This window comes from Salvelinus sp. IW2-2015, linkage group LG5 (assembly GCF_002910315.2).
Source record: "Salvelinus sp. IW2-2015 linkage group LG5, ASM291031v2, whole genome shotgun sequence".
Taxonomy (NCBI): Eukaryota; Metazoa; Chordata; class Actinopteri; order Salmoniformes; family Salmonidae; genus Salvelinus; species Salvelinus sp. IW2-2015.
The window spans coordinates 4,376,337-4,399,708 of NC_036844.1; the positions used below are offsets into that span (position 1 = coordinate 4,376,337).

Here is a 23,372-nt window from a genome sequence, read left to right on the forward strand (position 1 = left end):
ACACACACACACACACACACACTACTTAGACCAACGGAATGGGATGGTCTTTGAAATGCAGTGGCCCGTAGAAAGGCTATGTTCTTAACACTCACTAAACCACCTTAGTTAAACCACCAGCGTCCTTCCTGGCGTTAGTTTCATTATGCTACTTTTTAAATATTTACTGGGTAAAATGTTCAGCATTCACGTTCACGTCATAAAGGCTGTTGCCCTGTTACTTCTAACAGTATCTGATAGGCAAATTAGATGAACAACTCCTCCACTTAATTACCCTTCCATGTTGCTAGGCAAGTTGTCACTAACACATGCCCACTGAGGTGTGCAGATCCGGGAAGGCTGCAGCAGGCTGACTGCATCCGGGTGGCAGGGGAGGATATTGCTGTTTGTCCAGTCAGGCTACAGCAGGCCCATCTCTCCGTCTCGGCATGACACATCCCCTTGGAGAGAGGGTTGTGTAACTGCACACCTGGGACAACAGTGGCAGATACTTGGCATCCTTCACACTGCCTTGGCTCAGAGGACAGAAGTGTGAGACTAAAGGGTCTATTCTCGAAAACCTCGAAAACGGTGGAGAGCATGGGAGTTGGGGTATAGAACCGTGTCTCTCGAAGACGTGGGCACTGCCACAACCACACAAACAAGGGGGCAGACATATTCTAGTACTAGTGTTCCGGTGATACAATATCAAGTTGATGCTTAGCTTGATTTTAATCAAGCGTACACTCGTTCAGGGTCTTGTTCAGGAACACTGATATAGGAAAAAGCGTTCCATCAGGTCACCCTCCGAACTTGTCCGAGCCACAACACGACAACCTCATGCTCTATTGTTCACCTGCTCACACACGGGACTGTAAGAGTTGCTGTGGACGCTTTTCAGAATGTGCAATTCGTCCCGGAAGTGTTCCCATGGCAATAAACCGGCGGGTGAGGGATTATGGAGCGTCTGATATTGTCTTCGGAATTAAAACGTGTTACTCCTGGACTTCTCGTTTCCCCCCCTCCTGGCTCTCTTAATCCCATGTGCTTAACATAGCTTTGATTTGATGTGCGTTACTCCGCTCTCCATCCAAGTCTGTTCTTGTTCCTCACTGAGGAGATGATTCAAACGTCTTCTCTCAAGGTCATTAGAAGACATTGAGTGAGATGAAGCACTGAGGAGTACTGTGTGCATGTGACCTGGCGAAAAAGTCAAAAGGGTGAGGCAAGCGGTGGCCATTGGTTAACCCTCCTGGAGAGGTAGTGGGTGCATGTTTTTGTTTCAGCTCTGCGCTAAACTGACCGAAATCTACTAAATCAGCTGCTCATTAGAACTTTGATTAATAGAATCATTGATTAATCATTTGATTAATGCTCATCAAGTATATCTCCATGAGGAGGGTTGGCCATCCTTGGGTTAGATATTGGTGTCCCTAGTATGTGTACCATTTACTGTTAGCATGGATACTAGCTAAATGCTGTTTTTGTATTGACTATGTTTTACCACAGACCCCAGTGCTTGGTGATGACGGGATACCCCAACTCCCGTCCGGCTCTGCTCCACCTGGTCCACGCCTTCACCAAGAACGTGGGCCTGATGATCTGCGGCCATGTGCGCACGGTGAGTCACCAGAGACTTCGCCTACCTGGAGACCATTTTGGCTCCATCACATAACTGTACCATTGCACACAACAGGGCCATTTTGGCTCCATTTCACAATGTTTCACTCTTATTTTATAGCATACCCTAACCTTAGATTACTAATCTCAATGCAATGTCATAATTACTTCTAGTTAACTACCGGTGACTAAGTGCTCTATTAACTCCCATTAGAACCAATTTGCGGGGAAACAGAACACAGTGGCTGCCCTATTGTTTTGGACCTTGTTTGTTGTGTTGCTCATATTTATCCCGTTTACTTTCTAATCCACATTTCATGTTGATTGAGTCGTTGCTCCCAATTAGCGATTTTCTTCTCCTTTTTTTTCATGACTTTTAGCGACTTTTTAAAATAAATCCCTCATTTGTGCGTTACCTGGGGGCAATAAAATAACCGCTCCATTAAAGCGGTGTGGGACTGGGGAAATGTAATCGTCCCCGCGCTGTGCCCACAACGCTTTCTCTTTCTCTCTCATAAACACCCACACTCTCACTTTCTCTATTCTTCCATTAACACTGTCAAAAAAGAGTGAGTGCTCCAACACCAGCCAATGGTAAAAACATTCCCTCTTAATGGCGGTACATTTTTCTGGCTAAGGGCTGCTTTTTACGCTAAAGCACCTCTCTTCAGAAATAAGGAAGAGACTCCATGTGTGGACTTTTTAAGGAGTGGTTTTGGAGCTGTTTTGAATTGGGGCTTCTTCCAGGAAAACTTAAGATCCTTTGACGGTAATTGGTACGGCAAATATATCCACCACCTGTGATTTTTGACTGTGCAAGGTGGAACTACATCTACGTTTGTTAATGAGTTGCTAAATGCTACACTTCGCCTTTAGCGGGACTGTTCTTATCTATGTGTGTTGTGTCCACAGGGCTCCAGAAGGCCCAACTTCAAAGAGCTGTCCAACGACCAGACGCGTTACCAGCGCTGGCTGCTGAAAAACGAGACCAAGGCTTTCTACACCCCTGTGTTTGCCGACGACATGAGACAGGGCACCCAGTATCTGTTACAGGTGAGAACAGACCAACGCTGCAATTGGTGGAAGTGGTGGGATCTGCTGTAGTTTATTTATAAGTACAACATTTTTGTTCTATATAAACTCAGCAGAAAAAGAAACGTTTTTCAGGACCCTGTATTTCACAGGTAATTCGTAAAAATCCTAATAACTTCACAGATCTTCATTGTAAAGGGTTTAAACACTGTTTCCCATGCTTGTTCAATGAACCATACACAATTACTGAACATGCACCAACAGCTTACAGACGGTAGGCAATTAAGGTCACAGTTATGAAAACTTAGGACACTAAAGATGCCTTTCTACTGCCTCTGAAACACACCAAAAGAAAGATGCCCAGGGTTCCTGCTCATCTGCGTGAACGTGCTTTAGGCATGCTGCAATGAGGCATGAGGACTGCAGATGTGACCAAGGCAATAAATTGCAATGTCCGTACTGTGAGACGCCTAAGACAGGGCTACAGGGAGACAGGACGGACAGCTGATCGTCCTCGCAGTGGCAGACCACACCTGCACAGGATCGGTACATCTGAACATCACACCTGCGGGACAGGCACAGGATGGCAACAACAACTGCCTGAGTTATACCAGGAACGCACAATSCCTCCATCAGTGCTCAGACTGTCTGCAATAGGCTGAGAGAGGCTGGACTGAGGGCTTGTAGGCCTGTTGTAAGGCTGGTCCTCACCAGACATCACCGGCAACAACATCGCCTACGGGCACAAACCCACCGTCGCTGGACCAGACAGGACTGTCAAAAAGTGCTCTTCACTGACGAGTTGCGGTTTTGTCTCACCAGGGGTGATGGTCGGATACGCGTTCATCGTCGAAGGAATGAGCGTTACACCGAGGCCTGTACTCTGGAGCGGGATCGATTTGGAGGTGGAGGGTCCGCCATGGTGTGGGGCAGTGTGTCACAGCATCATCGGACTGAGCTTGTTGTCATTGCAGGCAATCTCAACGCTGTGCGTTACAGGGAAGACATCATCCTCCCTCATGTAGTACCCTTCCTGCAGGCTCATCCTGACATGACCCTCCAGCATGACAATGCCACCAGCCACACTGCTTGTTCTGTGTGTGATTTCCTGCAAGACAGGAATGTCAGTGTTCTGCCATGGCCAGCGAAGAGCCCAGATCCCAATCCCCTTGAGCACATCTGGTACCTGTTGGATCGGAGGGTGAGGGCTAGGGCCATTCCCCCCAGAAATGTCCGGGAACTTGCAGGTGCCTTGGTGGAAGAGTGGGTTAACATCTCACAGCAAGAACTGGCACATCTGGTGCAGTCCATGAAGAGGAGATGCACTGCAGTACTTAATGCAGCTGGTGGCCACACCAGATACTGACTGTTACTTTTGATTTTGACCCCCCCTTTGTTCAGGGACACATTATTCAATTTCTGTTAGTCACATGTCTGTGGAACTTGTTCAGTTTATGTCTCAGTTGTTGAATCTTGTTATGTTCATACAAATATTTACACATGTTAAGTTTGCTGAAAATAAACGCAGTTGACAGTGAGAGAACGTTTCTTTATTTTTTCTGAGTTTATATTTGAATTCTACTCTGGTTTCCCTAGAAACACATGCCTTTGGATTCATGCCTAATTTGAATAATTTTTCCTGAAGTTCAAGCACATTCAGACATGGGCACCCAGTATCTGTTACATGTGAGAACAGACAAACGCTGCAACTGGTGGAAGCGGTGGGATCTGCTGTAGTTTTTTTATAAGTACGACATTTTTGTTCTATATATATATATATTTGAATTCTACTCTGGTTGACGTAGAAACACAAGCCTTTGGATTTATGCTACATTTGAAATATTTTTTTCCGCAAGTTCAAGCACATTGAGTCAAAGTGCATGATAATATATTGAAACCCATTGTTGTGTGGAGTTGAGTTCAACTTCAAATTCCAGTTCAACTCCATGGAATGGTCAAAAGACATGGAAAACTAGAATAGAAAATTATCCATGGATCAAGATTGATTTAACCCCAATGCAGGTGGTATACTTTAATGTTATGATTGCCGGCCAAACAGACCTGTTCATGCTTGAAAGCGATTGCGTAAGCTGATCTTTTGGGAGGTGCAGCACCCTGTCAAATTGATCTATAGATAGGGATTCATTTAGTAGTGGCTTTAGGTTGGTCCGATCCTGTTCTCCCCCTCTGTTTTACCCAAGGCTGCCGGACTGGGTCGCCTGAGGCCCAACACTCTGGTGATTGGCTACAAGAGTGACTGGAGGGACGGAGACATGATGAACGTGGAGACCTACATCCACATGATTCAGTGAGTAAACGGGGGCTTTGCAAGCCACCTCATCAAAAGGCCGTCCACAAAGACGCCTGATTTAGAACAGTCATTGTTTTAAAGCACCTGGAACATGATATGGGTTGTGAAGATAACAAGCGTTGTCACACAACCAAAGTACTCTATATGGAGTACTACACACACATAGACACACACACTAGTTTGGACTTCTGTCAACTTTTATTCAGTCGCAAATCAAATGTTAAGCAACAGATGTAGACTAACAAGTACTTGGGGATATGGCTAAACGGTACACTGTCCTTCTCTCAGCACATATCTAAGCTTAAACTTAATTTAAGCTTAAGTTAAATCTGGGCTTGGTTTCCTCTATCGTAATCGCTCCTCTTTCACCCCAGCTGCCAAACTAATCCTGATTCAGATGGCCATCCTACCCATGCTAGATTACGGAGACGTAATTTATAGATCGGCAGGTAAGGGTGCTCTCGAGCGGCTAGATGTTCTTCAACATTCGGCCATCAGATTTGCCACCAATGCTCCTTATAGGACACATCACTGCACTCTATACTCCTCTGTAAACTGGTCATCTCTGGTTAATACTTATTTATAAAACCCTCTTAGGCCTCACGCCCCCCTATCTGAGATATCTACTGCAGCCTTCATCCTCCACATACAACACCGTTCTGCTAGTCACATTCTGTTAAAGGTCGAACTGCACAGTTTTCTCAATCATGGACTCTCTTACAGACTGTTGTGGCTGCTTTGTGTTGTATTGTTGTCTCGACCCCCTTGACTTTTGTACTGTTGTCTGTGCTCAATAATGTTTGTACCATGTTTTGTGCTGCTACCATGTTGTTGTTATGTTGTGTTGCTACCATGCTGTGTTATGTGTTGCTGCCATGCTATGTTGTCTTAGGACTCTTTATGTAGTGTTGTGTTGTCTCTCTTGTCGTGATGTGTATTTTGTACTATATTTGTATTTAATTTATTTTTAATCTCAGCCCRCGTCCCTGCAGGAGGCCATTTGAATTTTGGTAGGCCGTCATTGTAAATAGGAATTTGTTTTTAACTGAGTTGCCTAGTTACATTTTTTAAAAGAACAGTGAAATGCTTACCTACTTACCTTCCCAACAATGCAGAGAGAAAGAAAATAGAGAAACAATAGAAAAGTAAAACATGTTATACACAATGAGTAAAGATAACTTGGTTATGAGATTATGCACCAATGGATTTAGGCTGAATCAGTACCTGGCGTAAAGTGTGGGGATCATTGTATTAGATTGGAAGGTTAGAGATGGTTCAGCCCCAGCATATTAAAACCTACGCTAATACTCTAAGCAATGTGCTCTTTAGTTTTCATTTTATGTGCGCTTCTACTATACACTTACATCAATGCAGTTGTATAGAATGGGCGAAGTCATGCTTTCACGTGGTCTGTGAAGATCCCATCTCTACCAGTCAGGCATTTCACTTTGTCCTTCGAAACTTGGCCTCTTTCATTGCGGCTTGAGTTCTTAGCTTGTTTGTTTGCGTTCGCCTCGTTAAAGTGCGTACGCGTGTTTAGTCTGAGTGGAAAACTGCACGTTTCATGTAGTTTGTTGTACACATACACACAGGCCCTGCTCAGTGTCAAGCGGCTTCCTGTATAATGCAAACAGAGTGCGTTTGTTTGTTTGTGCCTTTCAGCGATGCCTTTGACTTCCAGTACGGTTCCGTGGTCCTTAGACTGAAGGAGGGACTGGACATATCCCACATCTCAGAACAAGGTGTGTGTACAAACAACACACACTGAAACACTTTCGTACCAAATTACATGATATACTTACCCACACACACACACTCTCTTGCCAAACGACTAATCTTAACAGCTTGTCTCATTTGTTTCCTCCTAAGGCTTTATTCAGTTATTGAGAAAATGAATTCAGCACTAGTATTTTGCCGCGTCCTGTTAACTTGTTCAGCGCAACGATTGTGTCTGGGCCAATTTGCAACTACACAGGGAATCGAGAGCATCCAATTGAGGTGTGGTTGTTAAACTAAAGTTGGAGAGAGGTGAATAAAAGGGATTTTTCAGTAGATTAACCTTCAAAAGACAGTCCAGCTGCAGGTTATTGAAGTTAGGCTCTTTGATTTGTTCTCACGCAGTCACTCGCTGTTAACCTTCTTATTCCTCTTCACTTAAAGGTTCACATTTTCTGAGGAAGATCATTTCTTGGTTGAAGAGTAGACGTGTTACTCACGTACCATTCGTTCACCAATAACTCTTAGTCAATGCATGTTGATAATAACAGCATTAAAATAAAACTCAAGTCTAAATTCATCTTCCTTAGTCCAGTCAGTTGACCTGGCTTGTAGCATGGCCAATAGTGGGCGGCGACTCTGCTTTTCCACCCAAATTCACCTAAATTGGCCCAAATGGCTCAGCCACCATTTCAGAACACACTGTTTGCCTTTTACCCACCAAATAACCCCATCATCAAGATTATTTCCTACATTTTAAGAGTTACCTTCCACATCTGTGTTTAGTGGACACAAAAATGACTCTTGTTTAAGTTTTTTTCCACTGACAAAGCCCATGCTATTTTCCAGGTAATTGGTTTTTGACGTTTACATGATGTTCTTTTTGCTCTAGGCTAATAGTTTAGCTTCACTGGTCATCTGTTAACAAACATTAACAGATGTCCAGTAAACATGGTTAATGGTTTAGCTTTGTCGTTTCACAGATGACCTGCTGTCGTCGCAGGAGAAGACGTCAGGGATGAAGGATGTGGTGGTGTCCATCGACATGAAGGACTCWGACGGAGACTCGTCCAAGCCTTTTTCCAAGGCCACCAGTGTTCAGAACAGCCCAGCCATCCAGAAAGGTCAGGTGTCATTCTAAAGTAACCCACATATAAACAGTGAGTGCCTTTTTACACCAGTCGTTGTGCGCACATACCTGATTCGGCTAATCGAGGTCCCGATTGCTGTGCAGGACGGGAACACTCTTCAGCTCTGAAGGAGCAGGAAGGTTGGTCACCTAATTTTTTTACAACTTCACATTGAGATATGGAAAATTAGGCATTTGTGAAATCACAATGTGAACGTGCTGTTTTGGCTCTTGAGGAAGGGGTTTCGGATGTAAGAATTCTGAAAGCAGTTTACCGCCACACGCTGATCCRRCTCTAGATCTCTCAAAGGCCTCCCTTATGCTTCTCCAGCCAGTAACTAGGCTACACTGAGTGGCGGGCCTGTAAACCGCWCTACTCAGAGAGGAWGTGGCCTCTGACCCTGTGAKCCCCAGCCTTCCCACTGGGCCCAGTCTGTTAGTCTCCACAGCACACAGATGGCTTTACTACAGTGTGTGTCCTTGTTTGTTTACACACACACACTTGTGCATGTACACACACATACACGGAAACATCTCATGCATGTACAGTTGTGGCCAAAAGTTTTGAGAATGACACAAATATTAATTTTCACAAAGTCTGCTGTCTCAGTTTGTATGATGGCAATTTGCATATACTCCAGAATGTTATGAAGAGTGATCAGATGAATTGCAATTGCAAAGTCCCTCTTTGCCATGCAAATGAACTGAATCCCCCAAAAAACATTTCCACTGCATTTCAGCCCTGTCGCAAAAGGACCAGCTGACATCATGTCAGTGATTCTCTCGTTAACACAGGTGTGAGTGTTGACGAGGACAAGGCTGGAGATCACTCTGTCATGCTGATTGAGGTCGAATAACAGACTGGAAGATTCAAAAGGAGGGTGGTGCTTGGAATCATTGTTCTTCCTCTGTCAACCATGGTTACCTGCAAGGAAACACATGCCGTCATCATTGCTTTGCACAAAAAGGGCTTCGCAGGCAAGGATATTGCTGCCAGTAAGATTGCACCTAAATCAAACATTTATCGGATCATCAAGAAATTCAAGGAGAGCAGTTCAATTGTTGTGAAGAAGGCTTCAGGGCGCCCAAGAAAGTCCAGCAAGCGCCAGGACCGTCTCCTAAAGTTGATTCAGCTGCGGGATCGGGGCACCAGATCCCGATCAGAGCTTGCTCAGGAATGGCAGCAGGGCAATGGCAGGTGTGAGTGCATCTGCACGCACAGTGAGGCGAAGACTTTTGGAGGATGGCCTGGTGTCAAGAAGGGCAGCAAAGAAGCCACTTCTCTCCAGGAAAAACATCAGGGACAGACTGGTATTCTGCAAAAGGTACAGGGATTGGACTGCTGAGGACTGGGGTAAAGTCATTTTCTCTGATGAATCCCCTTTCCTATTGTTCGGGGCATCCGGAAAAAAGCTTGTCCGGAGAAGACAAGGTGAGCGCTAGCATCAGTCCTGTGTCTGTCTCTTATACACATCTAGATGTGTATAAGAGACAGCTCCAGAATGTTATGAAGAGTGATCAGATGAATTGCAATTGCAAAGTCCCTCTTTGCCATGCAAATGAACTGAATCCCCCAAAAAACATTTCCACTGCATTTCAGCCCTGTCACAAAAGGACCAGCTGACATCATGTCAGTGATTCTCTCGTTAACACAGGTGTGAGTGTTGACGAGGACAAGGCTGGAGATCACTCTGTCATGCTGATTGAGGTCGAATAACAGACTGGAAGTTTCAAAAGGAGGGTGGTGCTTGGAATCATTGTTCTTCCTCTGTCAACCATGGTTACCTGCAAGGAAACACATGCCGTCATCATTGCTTTGCACAAAAAGGGCTTCGCAGGCAAGGATATTGCTGCCAGTAAGATTGCACCTAAATCAAACATTTATCGGATCATCAAGAAATTCAAGGAGAGCAGTTCAATTGTTGTGAAGAAGGCTTCAGGGCGCCCAAGAAAGTCCAGCAAGCGCCAGGACCTGTCTCTTATACACATCTAGATGTGTATAAGAGACAGGTGCAGAGGTCTTGAAAAAGAAGGGTCAACACTGCAAATATTGACTCTTTGCATCTACTTCATGTAATTGTCAATAAAAGCCTTGTAATTATACTTCAGTATTCCATAGTAACATCTGACAAAAATATCTAAAGACACTGAAGCATCAAACTTTGTGGAAATTAATATTGGTGTCATACTCAAAACGTTTGGCCACGACCGTATACACATGTGCTCACACACAGATGGCTTCAACATTGTGTCTGTCTGCTGCCTCCTTAAACTGTGGACAAATAAACAGGGGAACTGTTCCCACATGTCTTACGGACAGGCTGGGAACTTCAGTTGATTCCCGACACGGAATTCTATTTATGCCACACACGTCACGTTTAATTGTTTCCTCCCGTAGGGAGTCCCATGTCCGTGACCCTGTGGGTAGGCCTGGGTGATATGGCCTAAAAATAATATCAATTTTTTTTCAGACCTATGGACGAATAACATAATTGTATTTATTTAACTAGTCAAGTCYGTTAAGAACAAATTCTTAGTTACAATGACGGCCAAACCCGGACGATGCTGGGACAATTGTGGGCCGCCCTATGGGACTCCCAATCACAGCCGGATGTGATACAGCCTGGATTCGAACCAGGGACTGTAGTGGCGCCTCTTGCACTGAGATGCAGTGCCTTAGACCAAATAAGAATTTGTTCTTAACTYACTTGCCTAGTTAAATAAATAAAACAGCCTTATTCTAAAAATGATTCAACAGTTTTTTCCCCCTCAATCTACACACAARAACCCATAATGACAAGTAAAAACAGGTTTTTAGAAAATGTTGCTAATTTATAGAACAAAATATTAATCTGAAATATCACATTTACATAAGTATTCAGACCCATTACTCAGTACTTTGTTGAAGCACCTTTGGCAGAGATTACAACCTCGAGTCTTCTTGGGTATGACGCTACAAGCTTGGCACACCTGTATTTGGGGAGTTTCTTCCATTCTTCTCTGCAGATGCTCTCAAYCTCTGTCAGATTTGATGGGGAGCGTTGCTGCGCAGTGATTTTTCCCCCCAGGTCTATCTAGACATGTTTGATGGGGTTGAAGTCCGGGCTCTGGCTGGGCCACTCAAGGATATTCAGAGACTTGTCCCGAAGCCACTCCTGCGATGTCTTGGCTGTGTACTTAGGGTCATTGTCCTGTTGGAAGATGAACCTTCGCCCCAGTCTGAGGTCCTGAGTGCTCRGYAGCAGGTTTTCATCAAGGATCTCTCTGTATTTTGCTCCGTTCATCTCGATCCTGACTAGTCTCCCAGTCCCTGCTGCTGAAAAAAATCCCCACAGCATGATGCTGCCACCACCATGCTTCACAGTAGGGATGGTGCCAGGTTTCCTCCAGARGTGACGCTTGGCATTCAGGCCAAAGAGTTCAATCTTGGTTTCATCAGACCAGAGAATCTTGTTTCTCATGGTCAGAGTCCTTTGGGTGCCTTTTGGCAAARTCCAAGCGGGCTGTCATGTGCCTTTTTAATGAAGAGTGGCTTCTGTCTGGCCACTCTACCATAAAGGCCTGATTTGGTAGAGTGTTGCAGAGATGGTCATCCTTCTGGAAGGTTCTCCCATCTCCACAGAGGAACTCTAGAGCTCTGTCAGAGTTACCATCGGGTTCTTGGTCACCTCCCCGATTGTTCAGTTTGGCTGGGCGGCCAGCTCTAGGAGAATCTTGGTGTTTCCTATCGTCTTCTATTTAAGAATGATGGAGGCCACTGTGTTCTTGGGGACCTTCAATCCTGCAGAAATGTTTTGGTACCCTTCCCCAGATCGGTGCCGCGACACAGTCCTGTCTCAGAGCTCTATGGACAATTCCTTTGACCTCATGGCTTGYTTTTTGCTCTGACATGCACTGTCAACTGTGGGACCTTATATAGACAGGTGTGTMCCTTTRCAAATCATGTCCAATCAATTGAATTMACCACAGGTGGACTCCAATGAAGTTGTAGAAACATCAAGGATGATCAATGGAAACAGGATGCACCTGAGCTCAACTTCAAGRCTCATAGAAAAGGGTCRGAATACATTATTTTTTAGATACCMYTTTTTATTTATTTMTATACCAAKATGTCAAACAACCTGTTTTCGCTTTGTCATTATGGGGTATCAAATCAAATTTTATTTGTCACATACACATGGTTAGTAGATGTTAATGCGAGTGTAGCAAAATGCCTGTGCTTCTAGTTCCGACCATGCAGTAATATCTAACCTAACAATTTCACAACAACTACCTTATACACACAAGTGTAAAGGAATGAATAATAATATGTACATAAAAATATATGAATGAGCAGCGAACGCATAGGCAAGATGCATTAGATGGTATATAGTACTATATATACATATGAGAAGTAATGATAAAATACAAAAAGTGCATTGTTTAAAGTGGCTAGTGATACAATATTACATACATTTTTCCTTATAAAGTGGCTAGGAGACGAGTCAGTATTTGGCAGCAGCCACTCAATGTTAGTGATGCATTTACAGTCGTGTGCCTTGAGATAAAGCTGTTTTCAGTCTCTCTCCCCCTTTGATGCACCTGTACTGACCTCGCCTTCTGGATGATAGCGAGGTGAACAGGGCTATGCCTCGGGTGTGTATGTTTTGGCCTTCCTGTGACATCGGGGTGTAGTGTCTCTCGATTGTGCATCTGTAAAGGTTTATGAGTTGTTTTTGGTACAAGCCAAATACCAGCCTCGTAGTTAAGAGGCGGCTGCTGCGCCGCCTTCACCACGCTGCGTGTGGTACCTCAGTTTCCGTGATGTGTACGCATAAACCACCTTCTCCACTACTGTCCCGTCCATGTGGATAGGGGGTCCCCGCTGTTTTCTGAAGTCCACGATCATCTCCTTCTATTGAGTGTGAGTTATTTCCTGACACCACACTCCGAGGGCCTCACCTCCTCCCTTAGCCGTCTCGTCGTTGTTGGTAATCAAGCCCACTGTAGTGTCGTCTGCAAACTTGATGATTGATTGGAGGCATGCATGGCCACGCAGTCCGTGGGTAACAGGAGTACAGGAGAGGCTGAGAACGCACCCTTGTGGGCCCCAGTGTTGAGATCAGCGGGGTGGAGATGTGTTCCTACCTCACCACCTGGGGCCAGCCCGCAGGAAGTCCAGACCCAGTGCACATGGTCGAGCCAGACTTGGTGCTTAAATTGGTCACAGATTTACAAGATGCTCGCCAGAGGTCAGGACGATGGTCGGTACACTTGGGGCGGTAAGACAATTGGAGTGGGTCTAGGGTGTCAGGTAGGTGGAGGTGATATGGTCCTTGACCGGTCTTTCAAAGCATGTCATGATGACGGAAGTGAGTGCTACGGGCGATAGTCATTTAGCTCAGTTACCTTAGCTTTCATGGGAACAGGAACAATGGTGGCCTCTTTGAAAGCATGTTGGAACAACAGACTGGGATAAGGAATGATTGAAATTGTCCGAAAACACACCAGCCAGCTTGGTTTGCGCATGCTCTGAGGACGCAGTGGGGTGTCGTCTGGCCGGCAGCCTTGCAAGGGTTAAACGTTTAAATGTTTTACTCACGCAAGCAGGCCTTTCTAATCGACCGGCCCGGGGACCCATGGAAGGATATGACTCATCAACGTCAGTCTGAGGATCCTGGTCATCTTTTAAATGTTACTTTCTCAGCCATATTAGACAAGCATGCTTCCGTGTCCAAAAAATGCAGAACCAAGAACATATTATAGCCCTTTGGTTCACTACCAGAACCTGACTGCCCTCGACCACACAAAACACATCCTGTGGCGAACTGCAATAGCCATCGAAGAGCCCCGGATAATGCAACTGTTTCAGGGAAGTCAGGAACCAATACACGCAGTTCAGTCAGGAAAGCAAAACGGCCAGCTTTTTTCAAGCAGAAACTCCAAAAAGTTCTGGATACTGTATAAGTCCATGGGCAGAAACAAGAGCACCTCCCATCCCAGCTGCCACTGCAACTGAGGCTAGGGTAACACGGTCACCACCGATAAATCCGTGATAATCGAAGACTTCAACAAGCATTTCTCAATGGCTGGCCATTGCTTCTTACCTGGCGACTCCAAACTTGGCGCCAACAGCCCCGCCCCCCCGCTGCTACTCGCCCAAGCCTCCCCAGCTTCTCCTTTACCAAATCCAGATAGCAAGATGTTCTGGAAAAGAGCTGGAAACCTGGCACCATACAAATCAAGACTGGGCTTGACAATCTGGACCCCCTATTTCTGAAAAACTGTCCGCCGCCATTGTCGCACCCCCTATTTACAGCCTGTCAACCTCTCCTTCGTATCATCTGAGATCCCCAAGGATTGGGAAAAGCTGCCGCGGTCATCCCCCTCTTCAAAGGGAGACACCCTGGACCCAAACTGTTACAGACCTTATATCCATCTGCCCCTGCCTATCTAAGGTTCTCTTCGAAAGCCAAGTCAACAAAACAGATACTGACCCATCTCGAATCCCACCGCTACCTTCTCCGCTGTGCAATCCGTTTTTCCCGAGGCGGTCACGAGATGCAACCTCAGCACGGCTCAAGTATAAACGATCATTCTGTAAACCGCCATCGATAAAAAAGACATTTACTGTGCAGCCGTCTTCATCGACCTGGCCAAGGCCTTTTCGACTTGTCTGTATCACCATAATTCTATATCGCGTCAGACCTCAGTAGCCTCGGTTTTTTCTAATGACTGCCTTGCGCATGGTTCACCAATCTTTGCAGAGACGAGTTTCGAGTTGTGTCAATCGGAGGGCATGTTGTCCAGGTTCTCTGGCAAGTCTCTATGGGGGTACCCACAGGGTTCAATTCTCGGGCCGACTTTTCTCTACTTTAAATCAATTGATGTTTGCTCTTGCTGCGGGCATCCGATCCACCATCTCCCTTATCGCGCAGTACGACTACCCATGTTCTAATATTTCCGCGCCGCTGTCAACCTTGGACCACTGTGCTGAGATCTAACCTCCAAACGAGCTTCAATGCCAATACAACACCCTTCCGTCGGCTCTCCAACTAGCTCCTTAAACGCTAGTAAAACCAAATGCATGCTTTTTTCAACCGTTCGCTGCCTGCCACCCCGCACGCCCGACTAGCATCACCACCCTGGACGGTTCCTGACCTAGAATATGTTGGAATTATAAGTACCTAGGTGTCTGGCTAGACTGCAAACTCTCCTTCCAGGACTCATATCAAACCATCTCCAATCCAAAATCCAAATCAAGAATCGGCTTTCTATTCCGCAACAAAGCCTCCTTCACTCACGCCGCCAAACTTACCCTAGTAAAACTGTGACTATCCTGCCGATCCTCGACTTCGGCGATGTCATCTACAAAATAGCTTCCAACACTCTAACTCAGCAAACTGGATGCAGTTTATCACAGTGCCATTCGTTTTGTTACTAAATGCACCTATACGACCCACCACTGCGACCTGTATGCCCTATAGTCGGCTGCCCTCGCTACATGTTCGTACGTCAGAACCACTGGCTCCAGGTCATCTACAAGGCTATGCTAGGTAAAGTGCCGCCTATCTCAGTTCACTGGTCACGATGGCTACACCCACCCGCAGCACGCGCTCCAGCAGGTGTATCTCACTGATCATCCCTAAAGCCAAAACCTCATTTGGACGCCTTCTTTCCAGTTCTCTGCTGCCTGCGACTGGAACGAATTGCAAAAATCTCTGAAGTTGGAACTTTTATCTCCCTCAACAACTTAAAAATCTTGCTATCCGAGCAGCTAACCGATCGCTGCAGCTGTACATAGTCCCATCTGTAAACTACCCCACCAATTTAACCTACCTCACCCCCCATACTGCTTTTATTTATTTACTTTTCTGCTTCATTTGCACACCAGTACCAATATCTCTCTGCACATGATCATCTGATATTTATCACTCCAGTGTTAATTGCTAAATTGTAATTATTCGATTTATTGCCTACCTCATGCTTTTTGCACCATTGTATATAGATTCTCTTTTTCTACCATGTTATGACTTGTTTATTGTTTACTCCATGTGTAACTCTGTGTTGTCTGTTCACACTGCTATGCCTTTATCTTGGCCAGGTCGCAGTTGCAAATGAGAACTTTTTCTCAAACTAGCCTACCTGGTTAAATAAAGGTGAAATAAAAATAAAAATAAAAAAACGTTGGCTGCAGTGAAGGAGAGCCCGCAGGTTTTTGTAGCTGGGCCGTGTCAGTAGCACTGTAATTGTCCTCAAAGCGAGCAATGAAGTTGTTTAGTTGACTGGGAGCAAAGACATCGTGGTCCGCGACGGGGCTGGTTTTCCTTTTGTAGTCCGTGATTGACTGTAGACACTGCCACATACCTCGTGTCTGAGCCCTTGAATTGCGACTCTACTTTGTCTCTATACTGACGCTTAGCTTGTTTGATTGCCTTGTGGAGGGAATAGCTACACTGTTTGTATTCGGTCATGTTTCCGGTCACCTTGCCCTGATTAAAAGCAGTCGTTTGCGCTTTCAGTTTTGCACGAATACTGCCATCAATCCACAGTTTCTGGTTGGGGAATGTTTTAATAGATGCTGTGGGTACAACATCACCGATGCACTTGCTAATAAACTCACTCACCAAATCAGCGTATTCATCAATGTTATTGTCCGACGCTATGCAGAACATATCACAGTCCCCGTGATCTAAGAAATCTTGAAGCGTGGAATCAGATTGGTCGGACCAGCGTTGAACAGACCTGAGCACGGGCGCTTCCTGTTTTATTTTCTTTCTATAGGCTGGGAGCAACAAAATGGAGTCGTGGTCAGATTTTCCGAAAGGAGGGCGGGGTAGGGCTTTATATTCGTCGCGGAAGGTAGAATAACAATGATCCAGGGTTTTGCCAGCCCGGGTCGCGCATTCAATATGCTGATAAAATTTAAGGAGCCTTGATTTCAGATTAGCCTTGTTAAAATCCCCAGCTACAATAWATGCAGCCTCAGGATATGTGGTTTCCAGTTTACATAGAGTCCAATGAAGTTCTTTCAGGGCCGTCGAGGTGTCTGCTTGGGGGGGATATACACGACTGTGATTATGATCGAAGAGAATTATCTTGGTAGATAATGCGGTCGGTATTTGATTGTAAGGAATTCTAGTTCAGGTGAACAAAAGGACTTGAGTTCCTGTATGTTGTTATGATCACACCACGTCTCGTTAATCATAAGGCATACCATACCCTCCCTTCACCCTTCTTCTTACCAGAGAGATGTTTGTTTCTGTCGGCGCGATGCGTGAAGAAGCCAGGTGGCTGTACCGACTGATAACGTATCCCGAGTGAGCCATTTTTCCGTGAAACAAAGAACGGTACAATCTCTGATGTCTCTCTGGAAGGCAACCCTTGCTCGGATTTCGTCTACCTTGTTGTCAAGAGACTGGACATTGGCGAGTAGTATGCTCGGGAGCGGTGCGCCCGTCTACGGAGCCTGACCAGAGTTGACGTTGCTCTTATATCCAAATATGTGTAGATTGCTGAGTTTAAAAAATATATATTTATCAATTTTAGAATAAGGCTGTAACGTAACAATATGTGGAAAGAGTCAAGAGGTCTGAATGCTTTCTTAAGGCACCGTATAGTACTTTAAAGTATTTTTACTTAAGTAGTATTTTGGGGTATCTGTAATTTAATATTTACTTTGACAACTTTTACTTCACTACATTCCTAAAGAAAATAATGTACTTTTTACTCTATGCATTTTCCCTGACACCCAAAAGTACTCATTACATTTTGAATGCTTAACAGAACAGGACAATTGTCCAATTCACTCACTTATCAAGAGAACATCCATGGTCATCCCTACTGCCTCTGATCTGGCAGACTCATTAAACACAAATGCTTCATTTGTAAATGATGTCTGAGAGTTGGAGTGTGCCCCTGGCTATCAGTAAAAAATATATATATATATAATATAAGGAATTTTAAATGATTTACACTTTTACTTTTGATACTTAAGTACATTTTAACAATTCCATTTACTTTTGATACTTAAGTATATTTAAAACCAAATAGTTTGACTTTTACTCAAGTAGTAATTTAGTGGGTGGCTTTACTTGAGTCATTTTCTATGAAGTTGTCTTTTACTTTTATTCAAGTATGACAATTGAGTACTTTTTCCATCACTGTACTTRACACACATTTTAGATGCTTTTCATTGACTGCCGCAACGCCATAAATAAGCAAGACCTATTGCCACACACGCTGCCCAAGTTGAGGAATTCCCTAATGATCCTCTGTGGCTAAGTCATGCTTTCTGGTGAAGTATTTTGAAAAAATCTTAGTCCGTTTCTGTAGAGACAGGAGTAATTACATCATTTTGGCAAATGTATGTCCATTTACTCCCCTATTGGACCCACCGCTATGCCATTTCTCTCCTGCTCTATTGGTTTTCGTATCAACTTTCTTTCGTTGTCCAGAAGCCAAAGGCACAATCCTTGTCACATTAGCAACCCATCCTAGTTGTTGCATTGTCAGATTTTTCCAACAGAGAAGTTTCTAACAGAGATTTGTGTCTGTCACACATGGAACCTTTATCAGGTGATCTGTTTAGAAGGGTCTTTTCCCGCGAATTGCATTTTAGCAAATGTTTAAAAATGAKGTTTTATTGGCTACTTATGTACAGAGTTGCATGTTCTGTTAAGATTCATTAACATAATCTAAATGTGATTTCTGTTATTCTGAGCATGGGCGCCCTAATAGGTTATGCACCCAATGCATATGGGTCCGGTCAATTTCTCAAACGGCCGGTAAATTAAATATTCCTGMTCACGTTGTCTGGCACCACATTTTCCTAACAGAAACCCTGGTGTTCACTACATAGTGAACATAGTGGGCCAGGTGACAAAAACAGTCAAATTAAGATTGTCACGTCTGTAGTTGGCTTAGCTGCAAGCAATGCTTAACGCCGGAACCTTTTATTATTTTCTCCGATTATTTATTTATTTAGTCATTTTCCACAACATTATTCTCCATCTTCTCACACTTGCGAACCTCGACCAGAAAACCTCTCAAAAATACCTTAGAAGTAAGGGTTTAAGGCCCAAGGCTTTGTATGTTTTAACCCCCTAAGGTTGATGTCTGCGTCCCCGCATAATTCTAATTAGCATAATAAAAAATCCCCATAAAAATCTGTCAGTTTAAAACTAGAGATGTTTTTTTTTTGCATTGGATGTGACTCAATCCACCGCATCCCCCTATGTTGCACTTACGCATCTGCGGTGACAGAGCTAGAGCGTCAGGCTATGAGATATCCCGAAAATCAGTCATCACACAAAATCCTCTGTAGCGTCTAAACGGTTTGGCTTACAAACTATTATGTCTATGGAAAGATGAGTCTCCGTTTTGCTCTACGCCCCGTCGTGGGACTTGTCTGAAGTTGGTACAGCCGATCTGCCAACTTCTATCTGTAGCGTCCGAACAGTTTGGGCTACACACTAATATGACCCCTCTGTGGAAAGGTGAGACTATCACGAACATGCACGTCGGTTTGTTTTGCTCTAAGATGCCCACAGGCCTCACAAGACTCGTCTGAAGGTCCCCTGGTACCAGTCGGAAAAAATGAATGGAAGTATATATGGAGACTGTTTAGTGCCAAAAAAATGTGTTAACATGCCAACAACAGCAACCCAAAAAATCTTGGTCTTTCTTACATCTCTCAGATATAGGGGAGACACTAGAGAACAAACTTCTTTGGATTTTTCGGGGACTATCCATGTAGTGAATGAATCTGTTATTCAATGTGTTTGTATGGGCTAATAGCAGTAAGGCCAAAATTAAAAATTTATCCCACATTTTTTTTATACTTCAAGGGGTCTTAAAATTCTAAATCAAACAGCTAAATAAACTTTGGTGTGCCCTTAAAACAATTGCATATTGCTTAGTAGAACCCCATCCCCCGGCTTAGACTCGACTTAGACTATTATGGGTTAAACTGTTAAAGTGGTCGTAAAACAGTGTTTCTCAAATGGTTGAAGTTGCAGCCAATAATGTTTGTCTCTGTGAAGACTAAAGAGTGTGCCCTGGCTATAAACACTGGCTTCGCTAACTTGGCGTGTCCCAAGAGCTCATCCACTACTAAGGCAGTGGTGGAGTTTTCCGATGACCCAATTTCTAACCATTGCCTGGATTCAACATTTCTTTTCCTGAGGGACCCCAAGTGTGTGTGCTTGTGTGTTGCCGCTGATGCCTTTTCCATTGGAGCCCCATTCCATCTCGTTTTGGCGCAGGGATAAATGACACAGCGGTCCACCTGACACCCCGCCCCCAGAACAGACCCCTCATTGTAGCGGTGCTATTGACGCATGTTTCCCATCATGGCGACAGCAGTAAAAACGTTAACCTCTCCGTTCTCTCTCGCTCTTTTTTTCTTCTTTACCTCCCTCTTTTTTCTTTTTTTTTTTTACATGATCCAGATGACGATGACGAATGCAAAGCCGCAACGAAGCCCCTATTGAAAAAAGGCAGGCAGTCCACCTTATTGAGTTGCCTTACTTTTCCTTTTCTCTCCTTCTATTACTTTCACTCACTTGCACACGTACTCATTCTTTGTCTGTCATGTAACCGTATTGAAATAAAACACGTTTATCTTGTTCTCACTCTCTGTCGTGAGCGCTCGAAAAGCCGTTGAACCTGGTTGAGTTTGGTTTTCTTTTTCTCTGTTTCTATTGCTCTCACCCTCATGCAACACATTGTCTCTCACTCTTTGTTACTCTGTCATCTAGTAGTCTTAGCTGCCTGGCTCTGGGAATAACTGTTTGTTCCTCCTTTCCTCTTTCCGCTCCTGACTCAATCCGACTACCTGTAGCTCTAGCGCAGTCTCTGAAGCGCCGTTGCGTGTGTGTGTGTGTGTGTGTGTGTTTATAGACATCTGCTCTGTGGCAGTGAGAGGATCTTCCTCTTTGTTCTTAGCTGTGTGTGTGTGTGTGTGTGTGTGTGTGTGTGTGTGTGTGTGTGTGTGTACCATCTGCTCTGTGGCAGTGTGAGAGGATCTTCCTTTGTTCTTAGCTGTTGTGTGTGTGGTGGTGTGTACAATTCTGCTCTGTGGCAGTGTGAGAGGATCTTCCTCTTTGTTCTTAGCTGTGTGTGTGTGTGTGTGTGTGTGTGTTTGTGTGCTTGTGTGTTGTGTGTGTGTGGGTGTGTGTGTGTGTGTGTGTATCTCTCTGTGGCAGGTTGTGTAGAGGGTCTTTTCCTCTTTGTTCTTAGCCTGTGTGGTATCTGCTTCTGTGGCAGTGTGAGAGGGTCTCCTCTTTTTCTTAGCTGTGTGTCATCTGCTCTGTGCCAGTGTAGAGAGGCGTCTTCCTCTTTGTTCTTAGCTGTGTGTGTGTCGTGTGTATCTGCTCTGTGGCAGTGTGAGAGGGTCTTCCTCTTTGTTCTTAGCTGTGTGTGGTGTATCTGCTCTGTGCAGTGTGACGAGGGTCTTCTCTCTTTGTTCTTAGCTGTGTGTGTGTGTGTGTGGTGTGTTGTGTGTGGTGTGTTGTGTGTGTGTGCTGTGTGAGTTGTGGTGTGCGTGTGTGGTTGTGTTGTGTGGACAGTGTGGGGTGTTTGTGTGTGTGTGTGTGCTGTGTTGTGCTCGTGTGTGTTGTGGTGTGTGTTGTGTGATGTGTGATTGATCTGGCTTCTGTGGCGTGTGAAAGGGGTCTTCCCTCTTTGTTCTTGAGCCTGTCGTGCGTATCTCTCTTGGCAGCTTGTGAGAGAGGGTCTTCCTCTTTGTTCTTAGCTGTGTGTATCTGCTCTTGTGGCAGTGTAGAGGGCTATTTCTCTCTTTGTTCTATAAGGACTTGTGCTGGTGTGTGCACTCTGTTTGTTTTTAGTCTTCCAATCTCTTTTACTAGTCTCTGGAACTTCCTCAGTCTTAAGTGCAACTGTTCTGTCTCTCTGCAAGAGAGATGACAGTTCTATACTCTTGTCACTGGTCTCCGATACTGTTCCTTACAAGCCTAGCATGGCTGGCTCTTTGTGGTTTGTCTTGCTTCTTACCTTCTCTTCCTCTCATTCTTTCTGCTTCCACTCCTCCCTGCCTGTGTACTCGCTCTTCCTCGTCTATAGTGGTATAATAGTCATGTGCTTCTTCAGGTCACAATGCTTGTGTTGATTTTCCACAATTCCTGGCACATTAGCCAGGTCACAGAACTACACTCAGAGACGACCGAGTAGATGAAGGAATGTATACAATAGACACTCACTTGACTGCACACCAGTTCACATTACCACTTGAGAACGCACTTTCACATACACACCACATTGACACTGAGCCCACTTACGACATTAACACATGAGCCCACTCACTTACACTGAGCCCACTTCAACATTACACTGAGCCACAGTTTTACATTAATCTGAGCCCACAGTTTACTTACACTGAGCACTTCACTTACATGAGCCCAGTTTTACATTACCTGAGCCCACAGTTACATTACACTGAGCCCACAGTTTACTTACACTGGAGCCCACTTCACATTCTACGAGCCCACAGTTTTACAATTACACTGAGACCCACTTCACATTACACTGAGCCCACAGTTTTACATTACACTGACCTGACCTATTTAGCATTACACTGAGCCACAGTTTACACTTACACTGAGGAACACAGTTCACATTACACTGAGGACACAGTTCACAATTACACTGAGGAACGTTCACATCATCTGAGGACACAGTTCACATTACACTGAGGACACGTTCACGATCTACATGAAACACAGTTCACATAACTGAGCCCACAGTTTACATTACACTGAGCCCACTTCCATTACACTGAGCCAACAGTTTACATTACAACTGAGCCCAGTTTACATTACACCGAGCCCAGTCAGTTACATTACACCGAGCCCACAGTTTACATTACACAGGAGCAACAGTTTTACATTACACTGAGCCCGTTTACATTACCACTGAGCCACAAGTTTTACATTGCATCTGAGACCACAGTTATTTTACATTACAACTGAGCCCACTTCACATTACACTGACGCCCACAGTTTTAACATTACAACTGTAGCCCACAGTTTTACATTATCACTGACACAACAGTTTACATTACACTGAGCACACAGTTACATTAATGAGCCCATAGTTACATTACACTGAGGCCGACAGTATTACATTGCACTGAGCACACAGTTTACTTTGCACTGAGCCCACAGTTTACATTGCACTGAGGCCCACGAGTTTACATTGCCTGAGACCACAGTTTACATTACACTGAGCCCACTTCACGATTACTGAGCCCACAGTTTACATTACACTGAGTGCCCACAATTTACATTACACTGAGCACACAGTTTAATTATAACTGAGCACACAGTTTATATTACACTGAAGGCCCACAGTTTACATTAAGACTGAGCCACTTCACATTCTACTGAGCCACAGTTTACATTAACATGAGCCACACTTTCACATTACACTGAGCCACAGTTTACATTACACTGAGCCCACCAATTCTAACATTACTGAGCCCACGTTTACATTACAACTGAGGACACAGTTACATTACACTGGGACCAGTTCAATTACACTGAGGACACAGTTGACACATTACACTGAGGAACAATTTTCACATTA

General features: G+C 44.5%; 1 protein-coding gene across 2 annotated transcripts in view; it reads left to right on the forward strand.

Annotated features, from left to right (window-relative positions):
• The window catches only part of LOC111963819 (solute carrier family 12 member 2-like), a 117,334-nt gene that overhangs the window by 55,816 nt on the left and 38,146 nt on the right, over nucleotides 1–23,372 (forward strand). Inside the window, exons 16-21 of one of the 2 annotated variants that reach the window (XM_023987361.2) lie at nucleotides 1,489–1,600; nucleotides 2,512–2,652; nucleotides 4,833–4,939; nucleotides 6,605–6,684; nucleotides 7,642–7,782; nucleotides 20,219–20,266. In XM_023987361.2, the coding sequence (XP_023843129.1) occupies nucleotides 1,489–1,600; nucleotides 2,512–2,652; nucleotides 4,833–4,939; nucleotides 6,605–6,684; nucleotides 7,642–7,782; nucleotides 20,219–20,266 (629 nt within the window). The remainder of the gene's footprint in view (nucleotides 1–1,488; nucleotides 1,601–2,511; nucleotides 2,653–4,832; nucleotides 4,940–6,604; nucleotides 6,685–7,641; nucleotides 7,783–20,218; nucleotides 20,267–23,372) is intronic. The other variant, XM_023987362.2, reaches the window with a different exon arrangement.